A 24,716-nucleotide genomic window follows, 5' to 3' on the forward strand; every position below is an offset into this window, starting at 1 on the left:
CTCAGCTGTGTAAGGCGGCCACCTGGTCGTCCTTACATACTTTTACGAATTTTTCTAAGTTGCATTCGCTGGCTTCGGCTGATGCTGTCTTTGGCCGCAGGGTTTTGCAGGCTGTGGTTCCTGTTTGACCGTTGGACGTTCCTCCTGGCGGTGTTGATATTTTTTCCCACCCCATGGACTGCTTTTGGGACGTCCCATGGTCTGTGTCCCCCAATGGAAAAAAGTACGAGAAAAGGAGATTTTTTTGTGAAACTCACCTGTAAAATCTTTTTCTCGTCTTTTCCATTGGGGGACACAGCTCCCACCCATTCTGCCTGTTGCAGGAGGGGTTTTCAGTTCAGTTCTGATTTGTGGTTGGACCTCATGGGCTTTGGTCCGATGGCTTAAATTTTTTTTTTTTTTCTTGTCTCCTTCTACTGCTTTTGCAATGCCTGAGTTCCTCCTGGTGGAGCCTGGGGGTATAGCCTGATGAGGAGGAACTCTCTTTTATATTTGCATAGTGTCCCTCCTACTAATACCTCTAAGCTATACCCATGGTATGTTTCCCCCAATGGAAAAGACAAGAAAAAGATTTTACAGGTGAGTTTCACAAAAAATCTCCTTTTCGTTGGTTTACTTCTCCTACTGCTTTTCACAAACTGAAGCGCTCTCTCCAGGCTGGAGGGGGTATAGCTGCCAGCGGAGGAGCTAACAGCTTTTACTAGTGTCAACGCCTCCTAGAGGACATGGCTATACCCACGTTTCTGTGTCCCCCAATGAAGAGCGAGAAAGAGATTTTACTGGTAAATTTTACAAAAATCTTGTTTTTTACATTTTGTGCCCCCCATAAATCATACAACACCTTTGGGGGACATTTAAATTTACATTTTTTTTTTTTTTGTGCTGATTTCTGCTGTAACAGGGGCTGACATTCCCCCAGTTACAGGGGGAATACAGCCCCCATAGACTTTACAATGCTGTAAGGCATAGCTGCAAATCTGTTCTGAGTATAAGAGTCTGCTGAGCTCGTGCAGCCCCCCATATGGCTGAAATCCTTGCAGCGGAACCTTGACCATAAACCCATAAAACACAGACAAAAAAAAATTAAAATGATAATTTACTATTTATTTCTTTTTTTTAGGTCTGTTGATGAACTTACACTTAGTCCAAAGCTAAAAATGGACAATAGCATAACTGGTTGTATGAGTGGATCAAGTAGTGGAAGCTTTCAAGCATCTTCAAGAACCCCTGCAGTGCTTATTCCCGGACTGTCTGACTCACTAACACCTAAACCTGTTGTTCAGGTATCAGTAGCTTTCTTTATTGTAGAAATTGTGTTTTGTTGAGTAGACCATACAGTACATCGCATTGTTTTGATAAATGGTGAAGAGTTTATGGTCAGCACCCTGAGCTGGTGATCATCTCCAAGAAGTAGATCCGATAAACCATTGGCACTCGAGGACTGTGATGCTAAATGTATTTGTCTTTATTAAGAGCTCTCCAATCATGACCATTTAAAGAGGACCTTTCACCTTGAAAAACATTGTGAACTAAGTATGCTGACATATAGAGCGGCGCCCAGGGATCTCACTGCACTTACTATTATCCCTGGGCGCCGCTCCGTTCTCCCGTTATCCCCTCCGGTATCTTCACTCACTAAGTTATAGTAGGCGGTGCCTGCCCTTGTCCTGTGGGCGTCTCCTTCTCCTAGGCTGCAGAGCTGGCCAATCACAGCTCACAGCCTGGGAGAAAAAAACCTCCCAGGCTGTGAGCTGTGCGCTGCGATTGGCCAGCGCTGCAGCCTAGGAGAAGGAGACACCCACAGGACAAGGGCAGGCACCGCCTACTATAACTTACAGAGCGAAGATACCGGAGGGGATAACGGGAGAACGGAGCGGCGCCCGGGGATAATAGTAAGTGCAGGGAGATCCCCGGGCGCCGCTCTACATGTCAGCATACTTAGTTCACAATGTTTTTCAAGGTGAAAGGTCCTCTTTAAGGGCTGACATTAGTGTTTCAATCGGTCACGGCCTAAAATATACAGAAATATACAAACATGTAACATGAGTCATTGGAGCAATGTATTGAAAAGTTTGTGTTTTTTGGGGCTGCAGAATAGGAAAAAGAAACAGGAATGCTGCCATTGATTTTTGGGTGTTGTTTTTACAGCACTCGCAGTGCGGGACAGGTTCTGAAAAAAAGATTCAATGCCTGTGCACACTGTTCTGTACCAGTCATACAGTGAGGAACAGAAGTATTTGAACACCCTGCGATTTTGCAAGTTCTCCCACTTAGAAATCATGAAGGGGTCTGAAATTCACATTGTAGGTGCATTCCCACTCTGAGAGACCGAATAAAAAAATAAATCAGGAAATCACATTGTATGATATTTTTTTTTTTTAAGAATGTATTTGTCTTGCACTGCTGAACATAAGTATTTGAACACCAGTGTTAATATTTGGTACAGAAGCCTTTGTTTGCAATTACAGAGGTCAAACGTTTCCTGTACTTCTTGACCAGGTTTGCCCACAATGCAGCAGGGATTTTGGCCCACTCCTCCACACAGATCTCCTCTAGATCTGTCAGGTTTCGGGGCTGTCGCTGAGCAACACGGAGTTCCAGCTCCCTTCAAAGATGTTCTATTGAATTTAGGTCTGGAGACTGGCTAGGCCACTCCAGAACCTTGATATGCTTCTTAGGGAGCCACTCCTTGGTTATCCTGGCTGTGTGCTTCGGGTCGTTGTCATGTTGGAAGACCCAGCCACTGAGGGAAGGAGGTTTTTGCTCAAAATCTCACAATAAATGGCCCCATTCATCTTCTCCTTAATACAGTGCAGTCGTCCTGTCCCCTTTGCAGAAAAGCACCCCCAAAGCATATTACCTCCCCACATGCTTCACAGTAAGGATGGTGTTCTTGGGATGCAACTCATCCTTCTTTTTCCTCCAAACACGACGAGTGAAGTTTAGACCAAAAAGTTCTACTTTGGTCTCATCTGACCACATGACTTTCTCCCATGCCTCTTCTGGATCATCCAGATGGTCATTGGCAAACTTCAGACGGGCCTGGGCATGTGATGACTTGAGCAGGGGAACCTTCCATGCAATGCATGATTTGAAACCATGATGGCGTAGTGTTCTACCAACAGTGACCTTTGAAACTGTGGTCCCAGCTCTCTTCATGTCATTGACCAGCTCCTCCCTTGTAGTTCTGGGCTGATTCCTCACCTTTCTTATCATCAGTGATACCCCACGAGGTGAGATCTTGCATGGAGCCCCAGTCCGAGGGAGACTGACAGTCGTCTTTAGCCTCTTCCATTTTCTAACAATTGCTCCAACAGTTGATCTATTTTCACCAAGCTGCTTGGCAATTGCCCCGTAGCCCTTTCCAGCCTTGTGGAGGACTTTTTAAAGGCACAGTAAGGCTACTTTCACACTTGCGGCAGGACGGATCCGACAGGCTGTTCACCCTGTCGGATCTGTCCTTCCGCTATTTCGACGTGCTGCCGGACCGCCGCTCCGTCCCCATTGACTATAACGGGAACGGGGGCAGAGCTCCGGCGCGGCACAGCAGTGCACGGCGAAAGGCCGTCGGACTAAAAGTCCTGCATGTCTGACTTTTTAGTCCGGCGAACTGCCGTACTGTCGGATCCGTCCTGCCGCAAGTGTGAAAGTACCCTAACAAGTCTTTGAGAGCCAGAATTCTTGCTGTTTCTCAGGTGTTCAAATACTTATGTTCAGCAGTGCAAGACAAATAAATTCTTTAAAAACCATAGTGTGATTTCCTGAATTATTTATTTATTCTGCAATGCACCTACAATGTGAATTTTAGACCCCTCCATGATTTCTAAATGGGAGAACTTGCAAAATCGCAGGGTGTTCAAATACTTCTGTTCCTCACTGTATGCACACATGGCGCATCCCTTGAACACCTCCAGAATAATGTCTGAGCAAATCAGTCTGTTGACTATTTACAGACAGTGGGGCAAATTTACTCTACCAATTATTGGTTGGCTTAGCTTGAGACTGAATTTTACGCCAGAATTGTGGTATAATTTTGCAATCTTGCCTAGTCTTACAGTCAACCACTAATATGCCATCAATATTAGAGAGCTGGATAACCCCTAATAAGAAATATAGGACAGTAACTTACAGGTCAGAAGCGGACTTTGATTTTGGAATTGATGCAATCATAGTGTCCAGAAGGTAAGGAGGCATTTGACTGCACCATAGGAGGTGATTGCAGAATCCAGCAATGAGATTAGAATGGCTTATTTTTATTTTTTTTTAATAGTAAGATGCTGGCCACCTGTCAACCCCTGGGGCTTTCCTAATTTTAAGGAACTTGATTAGTGTCTAACTAATTATTATATATATTTTCTTTTTTTAAGGTTTCTTCACCTAACCTTCCCATCGAACTCCAGAGTTTGGAACCCTTGGTGGTACCACAGTCTTCCCCGACTCGTGAACGATCTCCTGATGTGATATCAAGCGCTTCCACAGTCATATCCCAAGATATCCCAGAAATTGCTTCTGTGTCACTGCAAAGAAGTTATCCGTCATCTATATCTGTTGTCCAAGAAGAGAATTGTGCATCCAATCATGCCCCAAGCATGAGCTCTGCCGCTTCTGCACTTCAGCTTTTATCGACGCGTAGCCGCAACACATCCGAGCTTGGACTACGGCCGCTGGAGTTTCCGTCTTCCATGGCTGATAGTGAGCTTGTTAGTGCACCAGGTCTAGAAAATTCAAAGCTTAAGGATCAGATGGAGGAAGTTATTTCCCAGCCGTGGCCAGCAGCACCCGATATAACGCGAGAAACCAATAACAGCTTAATAGAAAGGTATATTTTTTATGAAGGTGTGTTATAGTAATGCTTGCGAATTTTTGCATGCACTATATGGCTAAAAGTATGTGAAGTTACCTTCTGATTACGGAGTTCAGCTATTTCAGCCACACTTATTGCATACACGTGCATAAAATCTAGCACCCGGCATGGGCTCGCTTAGGCCTAATTCACCCTTCCTTCTGCTTTGAGCCCTACTGTATGCCCAAATAGCAGTTTATGACCACATATGGAGGGTTGCTGTACTTGGGAGAAATTGTTTTTTGCGCTGCTTTCTCTCCTACAAACCATTGTAAAACTTGAAATTGTGCCAGATAGAACACCCTTAAAATGGAGCCCCCTAAATCCAAGAGGTGCACCTTTATGAGGCCAGTATTAGCGTCAAGTAGCACACTAGTACCACATGTTGGATATTTCTAATTACTGTAGAATCAAGGTAATAAATCTTGAGTTTTAGGTCTCTCAACATCTGTTAAATTTTGAAATTTCAACTCTATTTTGAGTAAATTCCTGTGAGATACCTAAAGGTTAACAAACCCTAAGGGGTTAACCCACTTAAAGTACAGTGATCCCTTAAGATACAATGTCCTCAGGATATAATATTTTCAACATACAATGATCTTTTCTGACCCATCGTAAGTTGAAACCAGACTCGACATACAATGTCTCAGACCCAGATCCAACCAATCCACGCCACCTCTCTAGTAAAATAGCTGTATTAGCTGACTGTTATATGTGAGGACTTGTTATCCATCTTGGTTATCTGCTTATTTTTCTTGAATATTCATTTTCTCATCTTGGATGACATTTTAAGGCTTTGGAACTGATTACTGAACTTACAATAGTTTCAAATACAGTGGACGTCCTGGAACCAATTAAAGAGGACCTTTTATGGGTCCAGACATTATGAAATAAGTAGGGGGTTGTGTAGGGCATAATTCATGGATGTAATATCGCTTACTAGTGTGTCTGTCCGGCGCCCCGTTCCTCCGCTGTGCCCCCCGTTCACTTTGCCCGCCTGGTATGCTAATGAATAGCATCAGTACCTGTTTCTCCCTGGCTGTAGCGCAGTCCAATCACAGCGGAGAGCGTCACAGCCAGGGAGAAGCAGACGCCCAATTAGAAACAGGGCAGTCTCCTCCTCCCAGTACTGATGCTATTCATTAGCATACCATGCAGGAGAATACAACGGGGGCCACAGCAGGGGAACAGGGCGCCGGACAGACACACTAGTAAGCGATATTACATCCATGAATTATGCCCTACACAAACCCCCTACTTATTTCATAATATCTGGACCCATGGAAGGTCCTCTTTAAGTAACTTGAGGGACCACTGTATGTTTAAAAAAAATTATGCCAATACAAAGTGGAGATTTGGTGAAATGTAAAATATTAGCTATTTTGTGAGGAATGACTGTCTTAGGACTTATGCACACAACTGTATCCGTTTTGCAGTCCGTATGCGGTCTGCATTTCTTTTGTAGAACCATTGCTTTCGTAGTCTGCATTTTGTGGACATAGTCTATCTTTCTCGCCCATTTTCCTTGGGGGACACAGGATACCTTGGCTATAGCTCAGCTCCATAGGAGGCGTGACACTAAGTGAAAACTGTTTAGCCCCTCCTCCAGCAGCTATACCCTCAGCCTGGAGAGAGAGAGAGAGAGAGAGACTGCCAGTTTTTGCTTAGTGTCCAAGAAGGCAAGACACTCCCTGCAGGGCTGTCTTCTCCTTGTTTAGTTTGATTTTTTCTTTTTCTTCCAGACCATCAGGGACAACAGAGACGCAATAGACCTCTCTGTTTCTCCCGGGGTCGAGCTGCGCCAGTGCCGGTCACCCGCACTGCTGCCTCCCCCACAGAAGACAAGGTGGATCAGGGCAGCCCAGCTCCCCTACATCCCGCCAGCGCAAGGGTCGCCTGCACGCCAAGTGCCTCTTCCAGCGTCCTGCCACTATGGTGCCAGTAGCTGAAGGGGCGACCCTGCTGGAATGGACCGAGGGTGAAGACGGCTGGTGAGAGAGTGGCTTCTCCAGCCTTACGTCCCCGCCCTACGTGTCCTGTCCCCCCCCCCCCCCCCCCCCCCCATCCTTCCCCGGTCTCCTGCGTGCCTGACCCCCATACTGGTGCCTCTGGACCCTTCTGTCCCTGCTGGACCTAGGCTGGCCCCTGGGGTGCCGCAGGGAGACGATCTGCTCCCTCTCCTTCCCTCCATAGGATATTGCAGACTCCTGAAGGTAGCTGCAGATTGCTGCGAGAGGAATGCTGCGACAGGGCCCGGAGGCCCGCACCTAGCTGCCCCTGACACAGGGGTTATGCCTGCGTCCCTCCTCTACCCTCACGGGCACCCGGTCTCAGGGCCCCCCTCCCTCTTACCCGTTGCTGCTTCAGGGCCAGGGGGCCCGCGCCTAGCTGCCCCTGACCTTCCTCTATAGGCACCCGATCCACCAAGGGCAGGGTTTGCTCTGCTGGACTTCAGGGTCCCCCCAATACCGGTGCGCTGCTCAGGGCCAGGAGCCCGCTCCTGACGCTGCCGAGGCGCAGGGCCCTCGCTTCCGGCCCGCCGGGGTGGGCACCCGCGGCCTGCATGTACTGAGCGCGATGCTCCAACAGGCCCCGGCCGACCGTTGGTGCATTCCGGTCGGCCAGGCGCTGCAAAGATTTAGGCCCTGGCTTCGCGGCCTACTAGGCCGCAAAATTCCGGCCTCGGTTGGAGGGGGCGGGAACTTCTCCAGGCGCGAATTCTTCCCGCCTGGAGGTCCCCCCGCCCCCAGGGGATTGCTGCGCCGCCCCCCAGGCCGGATCTTTGTTAACCTTTTGGGTACCGGCCGGCTCCCATCTAGAGGAGACCATCTATGATCTGGGCTTCCTCATGGGCCTGTATGGCTGGCCCCTTTCCTGCCTCTCAGGCTGTGCCCCTGTATGGTGACCCCCTTCTTGCCTCAGAGAGGCTGTGTTTTAAAAAAAAAAAAAGACGGGTGGCAAGGTAAATAAATAACGGAATTCTTGTTGGCTGCGCAGGACGCTGCAGCTGATCTCAGTAGTGCTGGCCGTATGCATGCCCCCCTTCCATAGGAGGCATGTCGCGCTCCCCGGCTGCGGTGCTGGCCAGGTGCATGTTCCCCTTCTAGGCGGACCCTTGTCCTCTCCCGGCATGCGGCGCTGGCCAAGTGCATGCGCCCCCTTCCGCCCTTTCTATAGGCAGAATTCGTCACCCTCTTCAGTTATGGTGCTGGCCATGTGCACAACCCCCTTCCACAGGCGGAACGCTGCACTCTCGCTGGATTCGCTGCCGGCCGTGTGCATGACCCCCTTCTGTAGGCGGAATTCTGCATTCGCTGCCAGCCATGTGCATGCCTCCTTTCCTCAGGCGGCATACGTACACTCTCACTGACTGTGGTTGTTTTCTCGCCGGTACGTTGCTGGCCATGTGCATGACACCCTTCCATGGCGGGGTGCTTGCACTCTCACTGGATGCGATGCTGGCCATGTGCATGACCCCCCTTCTCTGGGTGGAATACTGCACTCTCGCCGGATGCGTTGCTGGCCATGACCATGGCCCTCTTCCATGGGTGGAATGCTTGCACTCCCATTGGATACGGTGCTGGCCTGGTGCATGACCACCTCTCATTCCATGGGCGGAATTTTGCACGCTCATGAGACTCACGGCTGTCCTTGTACATGCTGTGCTGGACTCGTACATGTCCCCCTTCATTGGCGGGAGTAGTTGCACTCTCACGAAATTCGGTGTTGGGTGGATTATTGCACCATCCCTTAATGCTAGGATTACCCTGTGCATTTTCCCCTTTCACTAGGCGGACCTACTGCGTTCCTACTAGATACAGTGCGGCCATGTGCATGGCCCCCTTCTGTGCGGAATATGGTATGTCCTACTTCTCTGAAGTCGGTACTGGCCTTGGGTGTCACCCTCTTTTGGGGCGGGCCTTTGCACTCTTACCGACTGCAGTGTTTGCCAGGTATATTTCCCCCCTTTCTGGGCGGACTGCTTGCGTTCCATCGCATGCCATACTAGTCTTGTGCATAACTCCCTTCCAGGCTGCACTTTGCACTTCCGTAGATACTGTGGGACTCTGTGGCTGGCCTCCTTCGCTGAGTGACTATTTTGCAGTGAGCGGACGTTCTTGTGCGCTCTGCGTTGTTTGGGCCGTGTATGCCTTCTCCTCCCATAGGTGGGTTGGCCTTCTCACTGCTTACGGGGCTGCTCGTACGTATGCCTCCCTTCCTCCTGCGACATACTTGTTTCTCTTGGGATACGATGCTTGCCGCAAGCCTTGCACTCTTCTCTGAAGAGATAATTCTGCTTCCACCTGACCCCGGACGGGTTCTGCTTGCTCTCTACTGCACCGAGCTAGGCGGTACTGATTCTCTGTTTTGGATTGTATATTGAGGTTCCGTTGTGACGGTATCCACCATGTTCGTTGGCCCTTCCACCTGGGGAGTGTTCGTGGTTCCTAGATGCGTACCCATTCGTCCTCCCGCTGCATTGCTTCCCTGCGCAAGCGGTCACATGGACGAGAGTGCTGTCTGCAGCGCCCCTCGAATTCTACGTTGGTTCTGGCGGGACTGCGGTTCCCTCGCCTACTACCAATTCCTCCTCTTCGGATGCAGTGTGGTATGAGTCCTTCCTCTGGGCGCCCTCTGCACTTCAGTTCTGCTCTGCTACCAGGTTCGGGCCGCTCCCCTCGGGAAGGTCACCCAACTTCTCTTGGGTGCTCTATTATCCAGGTCCGGGGGACCTCCACTTTGGGTTCTTCAGGGTATTTGCCAGAGTAGCTTTTTTCTCGCCGACTCTGTTTTGGCTCTCGCTCGGGGCATATCACTCCATGTGGCTTCTGCCCCGGCCAGGCTTTAGAGGCTGTTCCTTCACTGCCCTCCCCTCTGGGGAGGGCATGGTTGTTCACTTGGATGGTTCCGGTGTTCCTTGTGGCCTCGTACCTTCTCACTCGTTCACACTGGCTGTACGCTTGGGTGCAGATTGCGTTTTCCATTCAAGACGATTATCCTGCTGTAGATTTACCTTCTCTGTAACTTGGGAGGATTACCCTTCGGTCAAGATTGCCCTTAGATCTCCCACACCGGGACGGTAGATCTCCTTTTTCTGGTGGTAACATTGACATGAACTTTAGCCTGTCTTGTCCTGGCATCTGTCTGATGCTGGGCGGAGCCTTTCGGTTCCTTCCGTCTGCCCTTCTGCTTCCCCACTCCAGGTGGATATGGGACGACGTTGCTTGGGGTCCTACGGGATCAGTTTTGCCGGACTATTCTGCCCGTGTTACTGGTCTGCGCCTGATCACGTTGGGGTTTTCCCGCTTGCCCAGGCGATTCCAGCGGGCACGCTAGTGTTCGCTCCCGGCCGTGCTTCGTCCAGGATCGATATCGGACTTAGAGTTTTTACATGGGGTTCTGCGGGAAGCTGGGCATTCCCCCACTCTGCCTTTCTCTCCCCATGGTTCTGTCCTTCTCCAGTCCGACCTGGGACTGGGACTCTGTTCCTTGAAGGGTCAAGTGTCGGCGCTGTCCATCCTCTTCCAGCTTTCCCTGGCCCCTCTTGGGCCTGTCAAGACCTTCTTCCACAGAGTGGCTCATTGGTTCCTCTGTACCATTCCCCGGTACCGCCCTGGGGACTGCATACTGTGCTCTCGGCGCTCCAAGCTTCCAGCTTGGAGCCGTTACAGAAGTTCTCTCTACTACTTCTGTCCTGTACGGTTGTTTTGGTAACAATCGTGTCTCTCAGACGGGTGTCTGGATGGCGGCCCTTCTTGTTCCGAGCATTCTGTCCTTCCCCAGGACAGGACAGTTCTCCATCCCGTCCCTTTCTTCCTTCCTTCCTTCTGAAGGTGGTATCTGCCTTTCATCTCAACGAGGCCATCGTCCTCCCCTTTCCACCCGGGAACGGACACTTCACCGATTGGACGTTGTTCGGGCCTTGCAGTTTTTACTTGGAGATCACCGGCTCTTGTCGACGCTATGACTCTTGTGGTTCTAGGAGGTCCACGCAACGGTTTGACGACCTCCAGGGTGGCTTTCGCCCGCCTTATCAGAATGGTTATTGCTGAGGTTACCGCACCAAGGGCAGGGTTCCGCCTTCGGTGTCGCTGTTCATTTCACCAGAGCGGTCGGTGTCTCCTGGGCCGGAGACATTGGGCTTCGGCCGCGCAATTGTGCAAGCCGGCCACGGTCTTCCTTGCACGCCTTACCAAGTTCTACAGGGTGCATACTCGGGCTTCGGCGGATGCTGCCTTGGGCCGCCTGGTTTTGCAGGCGGCGGTTTCCTTGATGCCTTCGGGTGCTTCGCCTTGGAACTGTGCCCCCCCCCCCCCCCCCCTCCCCTCTTGGACTGCTCTCGAACCTCCCAAGGTCTCCTATGTCCCCCAAGGAAAATGGGCGAGAAAACGAGATTTTTGTATAACTTACCAGTAAAATCTTTCTCGCTCTTCCTTGGGGGAACAGCACCCACCCATTCTTTGTTTTTTCTACACTGTTTCCGGACTTGGTTTACCCCGTTGGGTAGTTGGTTTGTTGGTTCCACTTGTTGGACATTGCCTTTTCTCACTACTTGGACACGCAACTGGCAGTCTGTCTCTCTCCAGGCTGAGGGTATAGCTGCTGGAGGAGGGGCTTCACAGTTTTCAGTTAGCGTCACGCCTCCTAGGGAGTTGAGCTATACCCAAGGTCTCCTGTGTCCCCCAAGGAAGAGCGAGAAAGAGATTTTACTGGTAAGTTATGCAAAAATCTTGTTTTTTCTGTGACTGGCATACGGGTTCAGAAAGCACACTGATCATCTGTGTGCTTTACGAACCCATATGCCCGTTCCATAAATAGATAGAAAATGTATGCTTTTTGGCAAAATGCAGACCCATTGAAGTTTTATTTTCATGGATCAAACACACACCCAAAAAAGTGAAGACCGCACACTGATATCATCCACGTGCTGTCCACATCCATTTGTCATGTATCTCTGCAGCAAAAATAGAACATGTCCTTTTTGCGGACAAGAATAGAAAGTTTTACAATGCCATTTTTACATTAACACTCATATGTATGTCTGTGAAGGTTCTCAATCATCCAGGTCATGGTATATTAATAGTAATAAGTCAGAGCAACTGGACTTGTATTTTTCTTAGACGTCCCGCTCGTCATCCAACTGGCATTCTCAATTAGGATGACTTGTACTAGAAATCTTCGGTATTTGTGTCCTATGACATCACATCCCTCTTCATATGCAGAGGCAGCTCAAACATTGAGGGCAAAGTTAGGCCAGACGCACCCGAGTGAGTTGAATGCAAACTCGCAGCGTGTCAGTGAAAGCTCCCATTCTGGCCTCCGCGCCTCTGACGGAATCGCACAGCATTATACTGTGCTGTCCACATGCATATGTCCGTTCTGCATCTCCACAAAAAAGATAGAACATGTCCTATTCTTGTCTGTTTTGCAGAAAGGAATAGCCATTGTTTTAATGGATCTGCAAAAAAAAGATGCAATACGGACGTCATACGTATTTTTTTGCTGATCTGCATTTTGTACTCTGTAAAATACATACGGCCGTGTGAATGCACCCTGACGGTGGCTCCAAAGTTGAGAATTTATTTTCAATCTGGTTCATGAGCAAATGCAAAACTATTTATTTCTTTTCAGTGACCGCGATGATGAAGTGGCCACATTTGCAGCCAGCCTAAATAGTTTTGGAGGAAAGGGGCAGAGTCCACGTCTGCTTGTGAAGGACTGGAACACCCAAGTATCGCCACGTTGTTCCCCAAAACCCTACAAGAAGTGCATCAAAGATGACATGTATGTTTCTACATTATATACATTTTTCTTTTGGCGCTACCAGTTTGCTTTTTAGGGGTGCACCGAAATTCCGGCGGCCGAAAATGGGCCTAATCCATTTCGGCCGATATTGGTACATATCGGCAGAAAATATGGGGTGTGGGATTTGTCACCCGCGCCGGGCGGGCGGTTTACTTTAAGTCACTGCATCTTTATTTTACCTTACAATCGTGACGCTCCAGTAACAACTCTGCAGGCAGAGCGGAGGGCGGCGTAACGTCACTTACTCACGTGACGCGCCTGCTCCGCCTCCTTCATTCATAAAGTGGGCGGAGCAGGTGCGTCACGTGAGCAAGTGACGTTACGCCGCCCTCCGCTCTGCCTGCAGAGTTGTTACTGGAGCGTCACGATTGTAAGGTAAAATAAAGATGCAGTGAGTGATTAGTCTGCTGTGAGCAGCAGGGCCGGGGCTGTTATGGGTAGGGGGATTGGTCTATGGCACTGCTATGGGGAGGGGGGATCTGTGCACTGTTATGGGGAGGGGGATCTGTGCACTGTTATGGGGAGGGGGGGATCTGTGCACTGTTATGGGGAGGGGGGGATCTGTGCACTGTTATGGGGAGGGGGGGATCTGTGCACTGTTATGGGGAGGGGGGGATCTGTGCACTGTTATGGGGAGGGGGGGATCTGTGCACTGTTATGGGGAGGGGGGGATCTGTGCACTGTTATGGGGAAAGGGATCTGTGCACTGTTATGGGGAAAGGGATCTGTGCACTGTTATGGGGAAAGGGATCTGTGCACTGTTATGGGGAAAGGGATCTGTGCACTGTTATGGGGAAAGGGATCTGTGCACTGTTATGGGGAAAGGGATCTGTGCACTGTTATGGGGAAAGGGATCTGTGCACTGTTATGGGGAAAGGGATCTGTGCACTGTTATGGGGAAAGGGATCTGTGCACTGTTATGGGGAAAGGGATCTGTGCACTGTTATGGGGAAAGGGATCTGTGCACTGTTATGGGGAAAGGGATCTGTGCACTGTTATGGGGAAAGGGATCTGTGCACTGTTATGGGGAAAGGGATCTGTGCACTGTTATGGGGAAAGGGATCTGTGCACTGTTATGGGGAAAGGGATCTGTGCACTGTTATGGGGAAAGGGATCTGTGCACTGTTATGGGGAAAGGGATCTGTGCACTGTTATGGGGAAAGGGATCTGTGCACTGTTATGGGGAAAGGGATCTGTGCACTGTTATGGGGAAAGGGATCTGTGCACTGTTATGGGGAAAGGGATCTGTGCACTGTTATGGGGAAAGGGATCTGTGCACTGTTATGGGGAAAGGGATCTGTGCACTGTTATGGGGAAAGGGATCTGTGCACTGTTATGGGGAAAGGGATCTGTGCACTGTTATGGGGAAAGGGATCTGTGCACTGTTATGGGGAAAGGGATCTGTGCACTGTTATGGGGAAAGGGATCTGTGCACTGTTATGCCCATAACAGTGCACATATCCCCCCCTCCATAACAGCGCCACCCACAGATGAATTTCCTTAATGAAAAAGAATTATTATCATTTAAAAAAAAGTATTTTAAAAGTATTTGGGCAAAAAGGCAGTTTCGGTTTTCGGTGCACCCCTAATTTTTAGTAGAGTGTAACTTCTGATAGTGTATGATCCTGAAAAAATGAAAGGGAATATGTCACCCTAATCTTGGACTATTATCTGCAATATTACATTAGTACTGCAGACAAGAGTCCAGATCTCTCTTTTTTATTTTCCTAGTAATCCCCCGGGTCCCCTGCTGTGTTCTGTGGGGTTCGAGATCCTTAAGTAATTACCGACGTATGCTTCTGCCTTGTGCTCTACACATCCACAATTACTGCAGATAATTCTATCATTTAGCCTAATTTTTGGAGTAGTGTCTCTATATAGTGAGCACAAATGAAAGGGATAATTGGCATTCCTGTGCTGTTGCAGATGGGGTGGAGAGCAAATAATTGACAAGAACATGGGCTGGGCAGTTAAAGGGACACTTGCATCAAAAAGGAATATTGTTTATTTTTTTACTCAATAGAAAGCCATCTTTAAGAATTTTTCCATGTGTTTTATTTTTCATTTTAACATTACCTTACCATTTTAAAATTAAACGCAGTATATTGTCTTAGGGTACTTTCACACTAGCATTTTTCTTTTCCGGCACTGAGTTCTGTCCTAGGGGCTCAATACCGGAAAAGAACTGGTCAGTTTTATCCCCATGCATTCTGAATGGAGAGCAATCCGTTCAGGATGAATCAGGATGTCTTCAGTTCAGTCACTGGCGTTTTGGACGGAAGAAATACTGCAGCATTGAAATGTATTAGTGCCGGATCCGGCATAAAAAATACTGCAATGTCGGATCCGTCCTTCCGGTCTGCGCATGCGCAGACCGGTACAAATGTGAAAAAGATATATAACGGATCAGTTTCTCCGGATGACATCAGTCATCCGGAGAGACGGATCCTTTATTGCAATGCATTAGTAAGAGTGATCCGCATCTGCCGGAATTGCTTCCCGGATCACTCTGCCGCAAATGTGAAAGTAGCCTCACTGTAGCATGCATAGAGAGAAAGTTCCTATAGATATAGCTAACCCATTGCCAGTTTACTGCTGACTGTAGAATTGGGATAACAGTGTGACAGTTGTATTGTTCTCTTGACAGGCCTAGATTAAGATGCCCACAGAAAAGCATGACACCGTGAAAGGGTCCATTTACCGGGCCGGCATAGAAATGCCTATTCTTGTCCGCAGCTGCGGACAAGAATAGGACATGCTCTATTTTTTCGGACTGGAAATGCTGTCCGCATCTTTTCTGTCCCCGTTCAAAATGAACAGCTCCTCACCCAAAGTGCGGACGTCTGAATGGAGCCTAAAGGTAGATTTAAAGGGAATCTGTCACCTATTTTGACCATATGAAACTGTTAACATAGCAATGTGCAATAAAGTACCTTCATTCCAGCATGTGTCCTTTCTTTTATTCAACTTTTCATTCAGATGAAAAAGCGATTTTTCTGATATGCAAATTAAGTCTCAAGGTGCCCAGAGGGGCGTTATTACTCTCCTCTAGAGCCCAGTAACGCCCCCCTGCAGTGCCTAGCCTGCCTTTCTTCCAAGCCCAGCACGCCTCCTAAGAAATAAATTTACTCCTACAACGGCGCCGCCCCCTCCACTACCTCGTGTAATTTATTCACCCCACCATCCTTGCGTCCTCCTCTCTTGGCCTCCGAAATCCGGCACAGGCGCAGTATCGCTGAGTGCCTGCGCCTGTACGATACTCCGGCTCCTGAGGCAACAGCGCTCTGATTAAGTCACTGGGCTCGGCACATGCCCAGTGACACTATTGAGGTTGTTGCCCTCAGGAGTAGGAGTATCGTGCAGGCACTCAGCGATACTGCGCCTGCGCGGGATTTCGGAGGCCAAGAGAGGAGGACGCAAGGATGGTGGGGTGAATAAATTACATGAGGTAGTGGAGGGGGCGGCGCCGTTCTGCAAGTATGTGGGAGTACATTTATTTCTTAGGAGGCGTGCTGGGCACTGCAGGGGGGCGTTACTGGGTACTAGAGGAGAGTAATAACGCCCATCTGGGCACCTTGAGGCTTAATTGGCATATCAGAAAAATCGCTTTTTCATCTGAATGAAAAGTTGAATAAAAGAAAGAGGACACATGCTGGAATGAATGTACTTTATTGCACATTGCTATGTTAACAGTATTATATGGTCAAAATAGGTGACAGATTCCCTTTAAAATGCCTGGTAATTGGGCACAAACGTTCATGCGAATGCTCATTCCTAAAGATCTGTCTGTCTAAATGTGCCACCAATCACCCGATGGACGAGCGAAACACTCTTTGGGTGATCCCGTCGTTCATGCAGGCAGCACCGATCATGGCTTCTGAATAGCAGATCGTGTGGTCTAAACAGTGATCTGCTGCCCAGAAGCAATGATTCTGTATGGAGAGGAGCTATCACAATAGAAATCCCTCATACTGTGAAGGAGATCGCTGCATGGATATGCAGCTTTCTCCACTGAACAAGCAGCCGACTGTCGGGAAGGAACTCTTCCTTCCCAACAATCAGCTGTACATCGGAGCATCTAAACCTGTCTTATTAATTGCTGTAATTAAGTCACTCATCCCCTTATGAAGTTGAATGGTCAGAATGAGAAAGCAAGGCTGTTTGCTGTACTAATGTTTGCTGTACTAAAAGTCCAATCAAAGGAGAACGTTAAAGGGCCAGGCAGGGTGTACATGGAGTGACAAAAATATATAGCCAGCATATGAGCCACACATTTATTTTATTTTTTTCAAGAAAAAAAAAACTTAGAATATTCACATACAGATTTTTTTCCTCTCATATTAACAAATTTGCTGGTAGTGTCCATTTAACACAGTCAAATGGCTTTTCAACATTGGTGCATAGTAGAGTAACTGGAATAGTCTATTGTCTTTCCCCTCCTTGTTTGTGGCTCATAAGGGTGGGAAGGGCAGGGAAAAATCTAAGGGCTATAATTTAAAAGAGAAAAATCCACAATTTGTACAGAAATTATCCTGCAGCTGCTGTTTGATGTAGATAGTGTTTTATGGACATTTGTGATAAGTGACTTTTGATGAAATTGGGTACCATTTAATGCTTCATTAAATAATTTCTGCATATAAGGGAGTAAGATATTCCTTATAGGCCATCTGAGTGTGGGCTTTTATTTTCATGTCATCTACCAACTCCAGCTGCCCTTACCTGGCTGAAGCTGCTTTTTTTTTTTCTTGCTGGCCTCCTGGTCCCCAGTAATTGCTGTTAATTTCTCATCTGTATCATTGAGGAACACCAGCTTTGACCATGGGTATAGGTGTTGACGCTAGGAAGCGACACTAGGCACACAAAGTGTGAGCTCCTCCCTTCAGCTATACCCTTCCTACAGGGACCAAGCTAAAACCGTTCTAGCTTAGTGTCTGTAGGAGGAAGACCTTCCTGCTTTGCAGGTCTGCTGATTTCTCTTTTATTTTCTTCTCCCTTCTTCTTTGGGCCACAGGCAGCTCTAGCTACCTGCATTCCCACTCAGGAGAGGGGAGACCAGGGGGTCCCCAAGCCCACTACTCGTTCCCGATCTACAGAAGACGAGGACCAGAGGTTCCCAAATCCTCTGTATCCCACCAGCCTGCGGGTCACCACAGCCGCCCTCGTTAAGTCCCCTCTGTTCCGGTGTAGCAGCCCTCCCCAAGGGGACCGCACACCGAAGGTGGTGATCCGGCTGGAACCAGGGTAGCAGAACAGGCCAGACGGGTGAGTATTCTTGGCCCACAAGCACCCCTTCTTCCTCCTCCCTCCCCTTCTCAGGTTACCTTATGTAAATGACCCCCACGGAGGCCTTGTCCCCTTATACTAGGGTTGCATCGGGTATCGAATTATCAATACCTAATCGATACTTTTGTACCGGTATCTATTTGATACCAGGATTTGCCATTTACTGATACTAGGCTGCGCAGCCTAGTATCACAGAACATGGAGCGCGCTCCATGTCCCCTCAGCAGCACAGGGGAGAAGCAGTCACTCTCCCCTCTGATTTGGCCGGAAGGTTTTTTCTTCGTTTATGACCCACCCTTGGGACTACTCTAACGTCCCATGGTCAAGCCTGTGTCCCCCAATGATACGGATGAGAAAACTAGATTTTTGTACTTACCGTAAAATCTGTTTCTCTTCCACTCACTGGGGGACACAGCACCCGCTCATTCTCTTTTTACGGGCCACTTTGTGGCCTGCGTGGTTCTGGGTTTGTACATTGTTTGGTTTTCCTGTTTTTCTCTTGCTTCTCCTACTGCTTTTGCACAAACTGTTTTAGTTTACTACCTGTAGGAAGGGTATAGCTGAAGGGAGGAGCTCACACCATTGTGCTTAGTGTCCGCCTGCTAGTAAATCACTGAGCAAAAATAATTGGTGTAAACAGTACCGTATCCAAAAAATATACAGGGAGTGCAGAATTATTAGGCAAGTTGTATTTTTGAGGATTAATTTTATTATTGAACAACAACCATGTTCTCAATGAACCCAAAAAACTCATTAATATCAAAGCTGAATATTTTTGGAAGTAGTTTTTAGTTTGTTTTTAGTTTTAGCTATTTTAGGGGGATATCTGTGTGTGCAGGTGACTATTACTGTGCATAATTATTAGGCAACTTAACAAAAAACAAATATATACCCATTTCAATTATTTATTTTTACCAGTGAAACCAATATAACATCTCAACATTCACAAATATACATTTCTGACATTCAAAAACAAAACAAAAACAAATCAGTGACCAATATAGCCACCTTTCTTTGCAAGGACACTCAAAAGCCTGCCATCCATGGATTCTGTCAGTGTTTTGATCTGTTCACCATCAACATTGCGTGCAGCAGCAACCACAGCCTCCCAGACACTGTTCAGAGAGGTGTACTGTTTTCCCTCCTTGTAAATCTCACATTTGATGATGGACCACAGGTTCTCAATGGGGTTCAGATCAGGTGAACAAGGAGGCCATGTCATTAGATTTTCTTCTTTTATACCCTTTCTTGCCAGCCACGCTGTGGAGTACTTGGACGCGTGTGATGGAGCATTGTCCTGCATGAAAATCATGTTTTTCTTGAAGGATGCAGACTTCTTCCTGTACCACTGCTTGAAGAAGGTGTCTTCCAGAAACTGGCAGTAGGACTGGGAGTTGAGCTTGACTCCATCCTCTACCCGAAAAGGCCCCACAAGCTCATCTTTGATGATACCAGCCCAAACCAGTACTCCACCTCCACCTTGCTGGCGTCTGAGTCGGACTGGAGCTCTCTGCCCTTTACCAATCCAGCCATGGGCCCATCAAGACTCACTTTTATTTCATCAGTCCATAAAAGCTTAGAAAAATCAGTCTTGAGATATTTCTTGGCCCAGTCTTGACGTTTCAGCTTGTGTGTCTTGTTCAGTGGTGGTCATCTTTCAGCCTTTCTTACCTTGGCCATGTCTCTGAGTATTGCACACCTTGTGCTTTTGGGCACTCCAGTGATGTTGCAGCTCTGAAATATGGCCAAACTGGTGGCAAGTGGCATCTTGGCAGCTGCACGCTTGACTTTTCTCAGTTCATGGGCAGTTATTTTGCACCTTGGTTTTTCCACACGCTTCTTGCGACCCTGTTGACTATTTTGAATGAAACGCTTGATTGTTCGATGATCACGCTTCAGAAGCTTTGCAATTTTAAGAGTGCTGCATCCCTCTGCAAGATATCTCACTATTTTTGACTTTTCTGAGCCTGTCAAGTCCTTCTTTTGACCCATTTTGCCAAATAATTATGCACACCTGATATAGGGTGTTGATGTCATTAGACCACACCCCTTCTCATTACAGATATGCACATCACCTAATATGCTTGATTGGTAGTAGGCTTTCGAGCCTATACAGCTTGGAGTAAGACAACATGCATAAAGAGGATGATGTGGTCAAAATACTCATTTGCCTAATAATTCTGCACGCAGTGTATAGATAATAAATAGTTATCTAGAGGTCGATAATACTTCTATTTCCAGGCTACACACCCTTGTTCTGGGCATGTATTGGGACCATACACTAATACTGACAGATGTTAAATCGGTCAAGAGATGTATGGTCTGAAGCCCTTGGAAAAAAATTATTTATTCAGGCCCCATGTTAGATCTGTTGTGCTGCGCAGTAGGTACCTAAATACACTTTAACTGCTGTCACAGATCTAATGCAGGCAATAAACTGAGTGCATCAGTAAATGTGTGACTTTCTGTCGCTTAGTAAATTGTATCTTCATACACTCTTATTGTCGCTTGATTAATTATATCTGTCTCGCTCTACGCGTTTCTCCAGTCAGCGCTGGATCATCAGGAGCAATACATTAAAACAGTGGTGCCCAACCATATTTCAGCTGAGGGCCGCACTAGACATGGTATAAATTTCGCAGGCCAGACCCAGGTAGCTTTGCCAGAAAAAAATGCAAACACTGTGAGGGGGGCAAGTGTGAGCATTACTAAAATACATAATACGTAGGCCTTCAAATCTGCGTTGGAGGCTGAATTTGGAGACAAAATAGCCTTGTATGCAGCACTTTTGTGTCTGGTAAAAAGGCAAGACCCCGAACGGAAACTGAACGGATCCCATCATAGTCGATGGAGTCTGCTCAGCTTTTTCCCTGTGGGGTGACAGGAGGAGGGGGAGCAGGGTCACCGGGGACCAGTCACATGAGTACACGGCTCCTTACCTCTCCAGCGTGTGAACGAGAGTTAGCATGTGGAAACAACGCAAATCCCTCCGGTAAATCGGTATCGCGTCTACAGGTTATTCAGACACGTGTGGAGCAAACACAGCCCCTACTGATAATGAGGGAGCGTGTGTCCGGCTCTGGTATGGCCTCCTAGTGGCAGCAGCTATACCCATGGTTCCAGATTTTACGGCAAGTACTAAAATCTAGTTTTTGGTTCCTGACATTCTAGTGAGGCTTTGCACTGTCAAGGGGGTGGTCACCAGGACTGTTTCTTTATGGGAAGTGAACCAGAGCGTTATCCTACAGCATGAGCTACTGTGATAAATTAGGCACATCTTTACACATTATACTGTCTACATTTTAAGCAGAAATGGTAAATCTCCCCCCTTATCCACATGTTAAATATGTTTAAGATCTGTTCTTCAAAACTACTTTAGGATCTAACAGTAGCCGTGCCAGACCCCTGAATGATCAATGAGAGATGAGTGCGTTTTTTCTGCACTTCCCATCTGCCTGCCGGATTCCTCTGCTGGAAGTGTGAAAGTACTCTAAAACCTATGCATATGTGGTATCATTGTGATTGCACTTACCAGAGAATGAAGGGCACAGGTTAGTTTTGCAGCATAAGGAACACCGTAGTGACAAAACCCGTAAAACTGTGGCGGAATTGTTTGTTTTTTGTTGGAATTTTTTTTCTTCACTTCCAACTGCATTGTATGCCATGTTAAATGGTGGCATTAGAAAGTACAACTTGTCCTGCAAAAACCAAGCCCTCATATGGATATGTAAATGGTAATATAAAAAAGTTAGGGAAGGTTTCCTAAGCGTTAACTGCACTTGAAAGTCTTTTTCTAGATTTGAATATTTGATGGTGTATTCTATGGTTATGCCATTGATGTCATAAGCTTATACACCAGATGATTTCAGGTTTGATGTTCCTATAAATACCCATTTATTTTTATTTTTTGCAGAGACCTACCATTGTCTCCAAAATTGGCTGAAAACCATGTAAGTGTCGAAAAACAAAATGCAAATACCTGTATTGAGTGTATTTAGAGCCACATGTAACAGAATGAATAGAAAAGTTTTACTTAATGTCTTATTTGTATAATAATTCTCAGGCGAACTTCGAACATGGGGAACTGATGTCTCTTCTGTACATGCAACAAAGGGAACTTTCAGAGCTGCGTCAAAACCAGATTGAGCTTATGCAAAGACTGACTGATCATTTGGATGCAGTTCAGAGCTCTATCATGGGCCATATGGAACGTGTGATTGATACGCAACAGCAGCAAGAACGTATCCTTTATTCACACAGTTCTTTGTGTCCTGTCCTCCAAAAAGGAGAACTCATGGCATGTTTTAGTGATTGTGGTCCTAATTACAGATAATTTCATCCAAATTGTTAACCTTTAATACCTATCTACCAACAAAAAAAAAACCTTAACTGCTGATTTTCCAGAAAGGAGATTAGACAGAATCCTAAATGACGGACAGCAAAGAAGTGGTCAGCTACAAGAGTACCTTTCTCAGCAACTTTCCCATTCTCTTTCTGGTTCACTCTGCAGTAGACTTGACAAAACAGTCCGTGAAGAGTTTAAGAAGTCCATTCCTCAGTGTAAGTAAAATGATGTTTTGTTTTCTGGTGTAGCAAAATTATACGGTCCCAGTTTTACCTGCACATCGTGTATGAGCGGAATGCTGCCGGAACTGGCTTGTAATGGAGCACTAATATACGTAAACACACCTTTTAGGATGAATATACAGAAATCCTTACATACATCTGATCTTGTCTCTTTTTATGTATGCAGTAGTGCCGTGTTTCCACATACACTGTTTTAAGAGTTCATCGGAGGGCTTTTTAAGGGTTGGGTTTCCTTAGATGAGATAAGTAAAGGCAGACTGTGGTTGTCGTGTTGCCAGTACCTTTTTTATGAACAGGAAGAACTATTATTGCAGCCAAGTCCCTACTGTTATTTCCCAATACAGAGACTGGTGGCACAGAATTTGATTAAGAAAGGTAGAAGAGCTGTGAGAAGTCCTTATGCTGACTAGTTGAAGAAGGCATAGGTCTTTGAACAAGCACATCAGGACGCTATAATACACCGGTGAAGAATGTAGTTTGTACTACGTCAAAAGCAAATCAAAAATTATGCAGCATCATCATGCAAAAACATGGTTAAAATCCTGCAAAATATAGCAGGAAAGACTGATCCCAAATAAGATGACTGATGTCAAAATGGACTCCCTATATGACTCTGTGCACACCAGACACATGTAGGCAAGTATACCGTAAATCTGCAATGCTATATAAAAAATAAAAAAAACTATAAATAAATATACGATAATCTCATAGATGTGCGACTAAGATGATAGAAAAAAACCACAGAGAATATTACATTATAGTCTTGATACAAGTAAAATAATGTAGTATGAAAATGATTAGAATAATACTTCTATACCAATCTAGATGACCAAGGTATAGAGGTTCTTATTGGCCGTTATAGGGAGGTCATAGGACAAGACAACCTACATGTATAGTCGCAACACGGCTTCAGCTGCCTTTCTACTGTTTCATACAGACATGCTACATAGGTGCACCTGCAGACAAAGGCAAATCTGTAAGACAAAATTTTTTTATTGTCTAGTCTCCTTAGACAAGCCTTAGACAAAATGGAGACTTTGGACAAGTATGGCTACTTATACTTTTACAGGCGGCGTCATTGCTGTAGATTGGGAAGCTGGTAGTCGATCGGTATAAAACCTGTCATTGTATGTTGTAGGCAGTAAGGTTTTCCCTATACTCCTTGTTTACATCCACTACAGTGCCTTAAAATCCCGGGGCCTTTTCCTATTGCAGAGATGCACATGAGAGGCCACATTGTCAGACTCATCTGATTGCAAGAACCTCAATAAAACTGAGTACTAGAAGGTGGCCCACGAAAAAGTAGCCTGCCTCCAGTGATAGTATGACGAGATGAGTGAGAAAGTGGATAGTTTTTTTTTTTTTTTTTTTTTTAATTACACACAGGTCATGGAAGATGCTGAAAGTGGCCCCCGTTCACGTCGCTTTGGGCACGTCTGATTATGTTGGCTGATACGGCTTGTGATGCTGTGGATGGTGTTTGAGATGTTCTCCTTGAGTTCATCCAGGGGATGTGGATTGTTAGCGGACACTTTCTGTTAAAAATTTCCCCACAGATAAAAATCTCATGTGGACAAGTCTCGGGAATGTGAAGACCATTACCCCTTGCTCACAGCTCTTTCTTCCGTAAACCATTAATGAACCCGTCCCTGAGGGGTGGCATGTCCCCCACATTTTACTTCTGCGGCATCACTGTTAACCACCTCCGGACCGCTGTACGCAGATTCGCGTTCCGGAGGTGGCAGCGCTGCGCACAATCACGCATATACGCGTCATCTCGCGAGACGCGAGATTTCGCTCAAAGCCGGCCCGCGCATGCGCATCGCGGGCCGGCAAAATTCAAAGAACAAGTTCGTCACCAGCCTGCCAGCAACGATCATTGGCTGGCAGGCTGGCGATTTTCAAAAAATCCAATCAAAAGTCATATAACAGATCATATTAGTAAATATGATCTGTTATATGGCTTGTCTGCTCCTCTGCTGGTCCTTTTCGTCGGTTGGATCCAGCACAGGAGCAGACTGAACTGTGAGTACACCAAACACTACACCTTAGCCCCAGATCACCCACCTGCACCCCAATTAGCCCTTTGATCACCCCTTTGATCGCCCCTGTCAATCACTAGTGAAAGGAAAAAAAGTGATCAGTGTAAACTGTCACTTTTTTTTTTTCACTGGTATTGGCTGTTAGGTTTTAGGGA

At 46.9% G+C, this 24,716-nt stretch overlaps 1 protein-coding gene across 2 annotated transcripts in view; it reads left to right on the forward strand.

Moving 5' to 3' along the window:
• The window catches only part of EDC4 (enhancer of mRNA decapping 4), a 149,454-nt gene that overhangs the window by 92,514 nt on the left and 32,224 nt on the right, over positions 1-24,716 (forward strand). For both annotated transcript variants that reach the window (XM_040408982.1, XM_040408983.1), the window contains 6 exons: positions 1,121-1,283; positions 4,368-4,819; positions 12,476-12,628; positions 21,846-21,882; positions 21,996-22,173; positions 22,337-22,492. In XM_040408982.1, the coding sequence (XP_040264916.1) occupies positions 1,121-1,283; positions 4,368-4,819; positions 12,476-12,628; positions 21,846-21,882; positions 21,996-22,173; positions 22,337-22,492 (1,139 nt within the window). The remainder of the gene's footprint in view (positions 1-1,120; positions 1,284-4,367; positions 4,820-12,475; positions 12,629-21,845; positions 21,883-21,995; positions 22,174-22,336; positions 22,493-24,716) is intronic.

This window comes from Bufo bufo, chromosome 10, assembly GCF_905171765.1.
Source record: "Bufo bufo chromosome 10, aBufBuf1.1, whole genome shotgun sequence".
Classification (NCBI taxonomy): domain Eukaryota; kingdom Metazoa; phylum Chordata; class Amphibia; order Anura; family Bufonidae; genus Bufo; species Bufo bufo.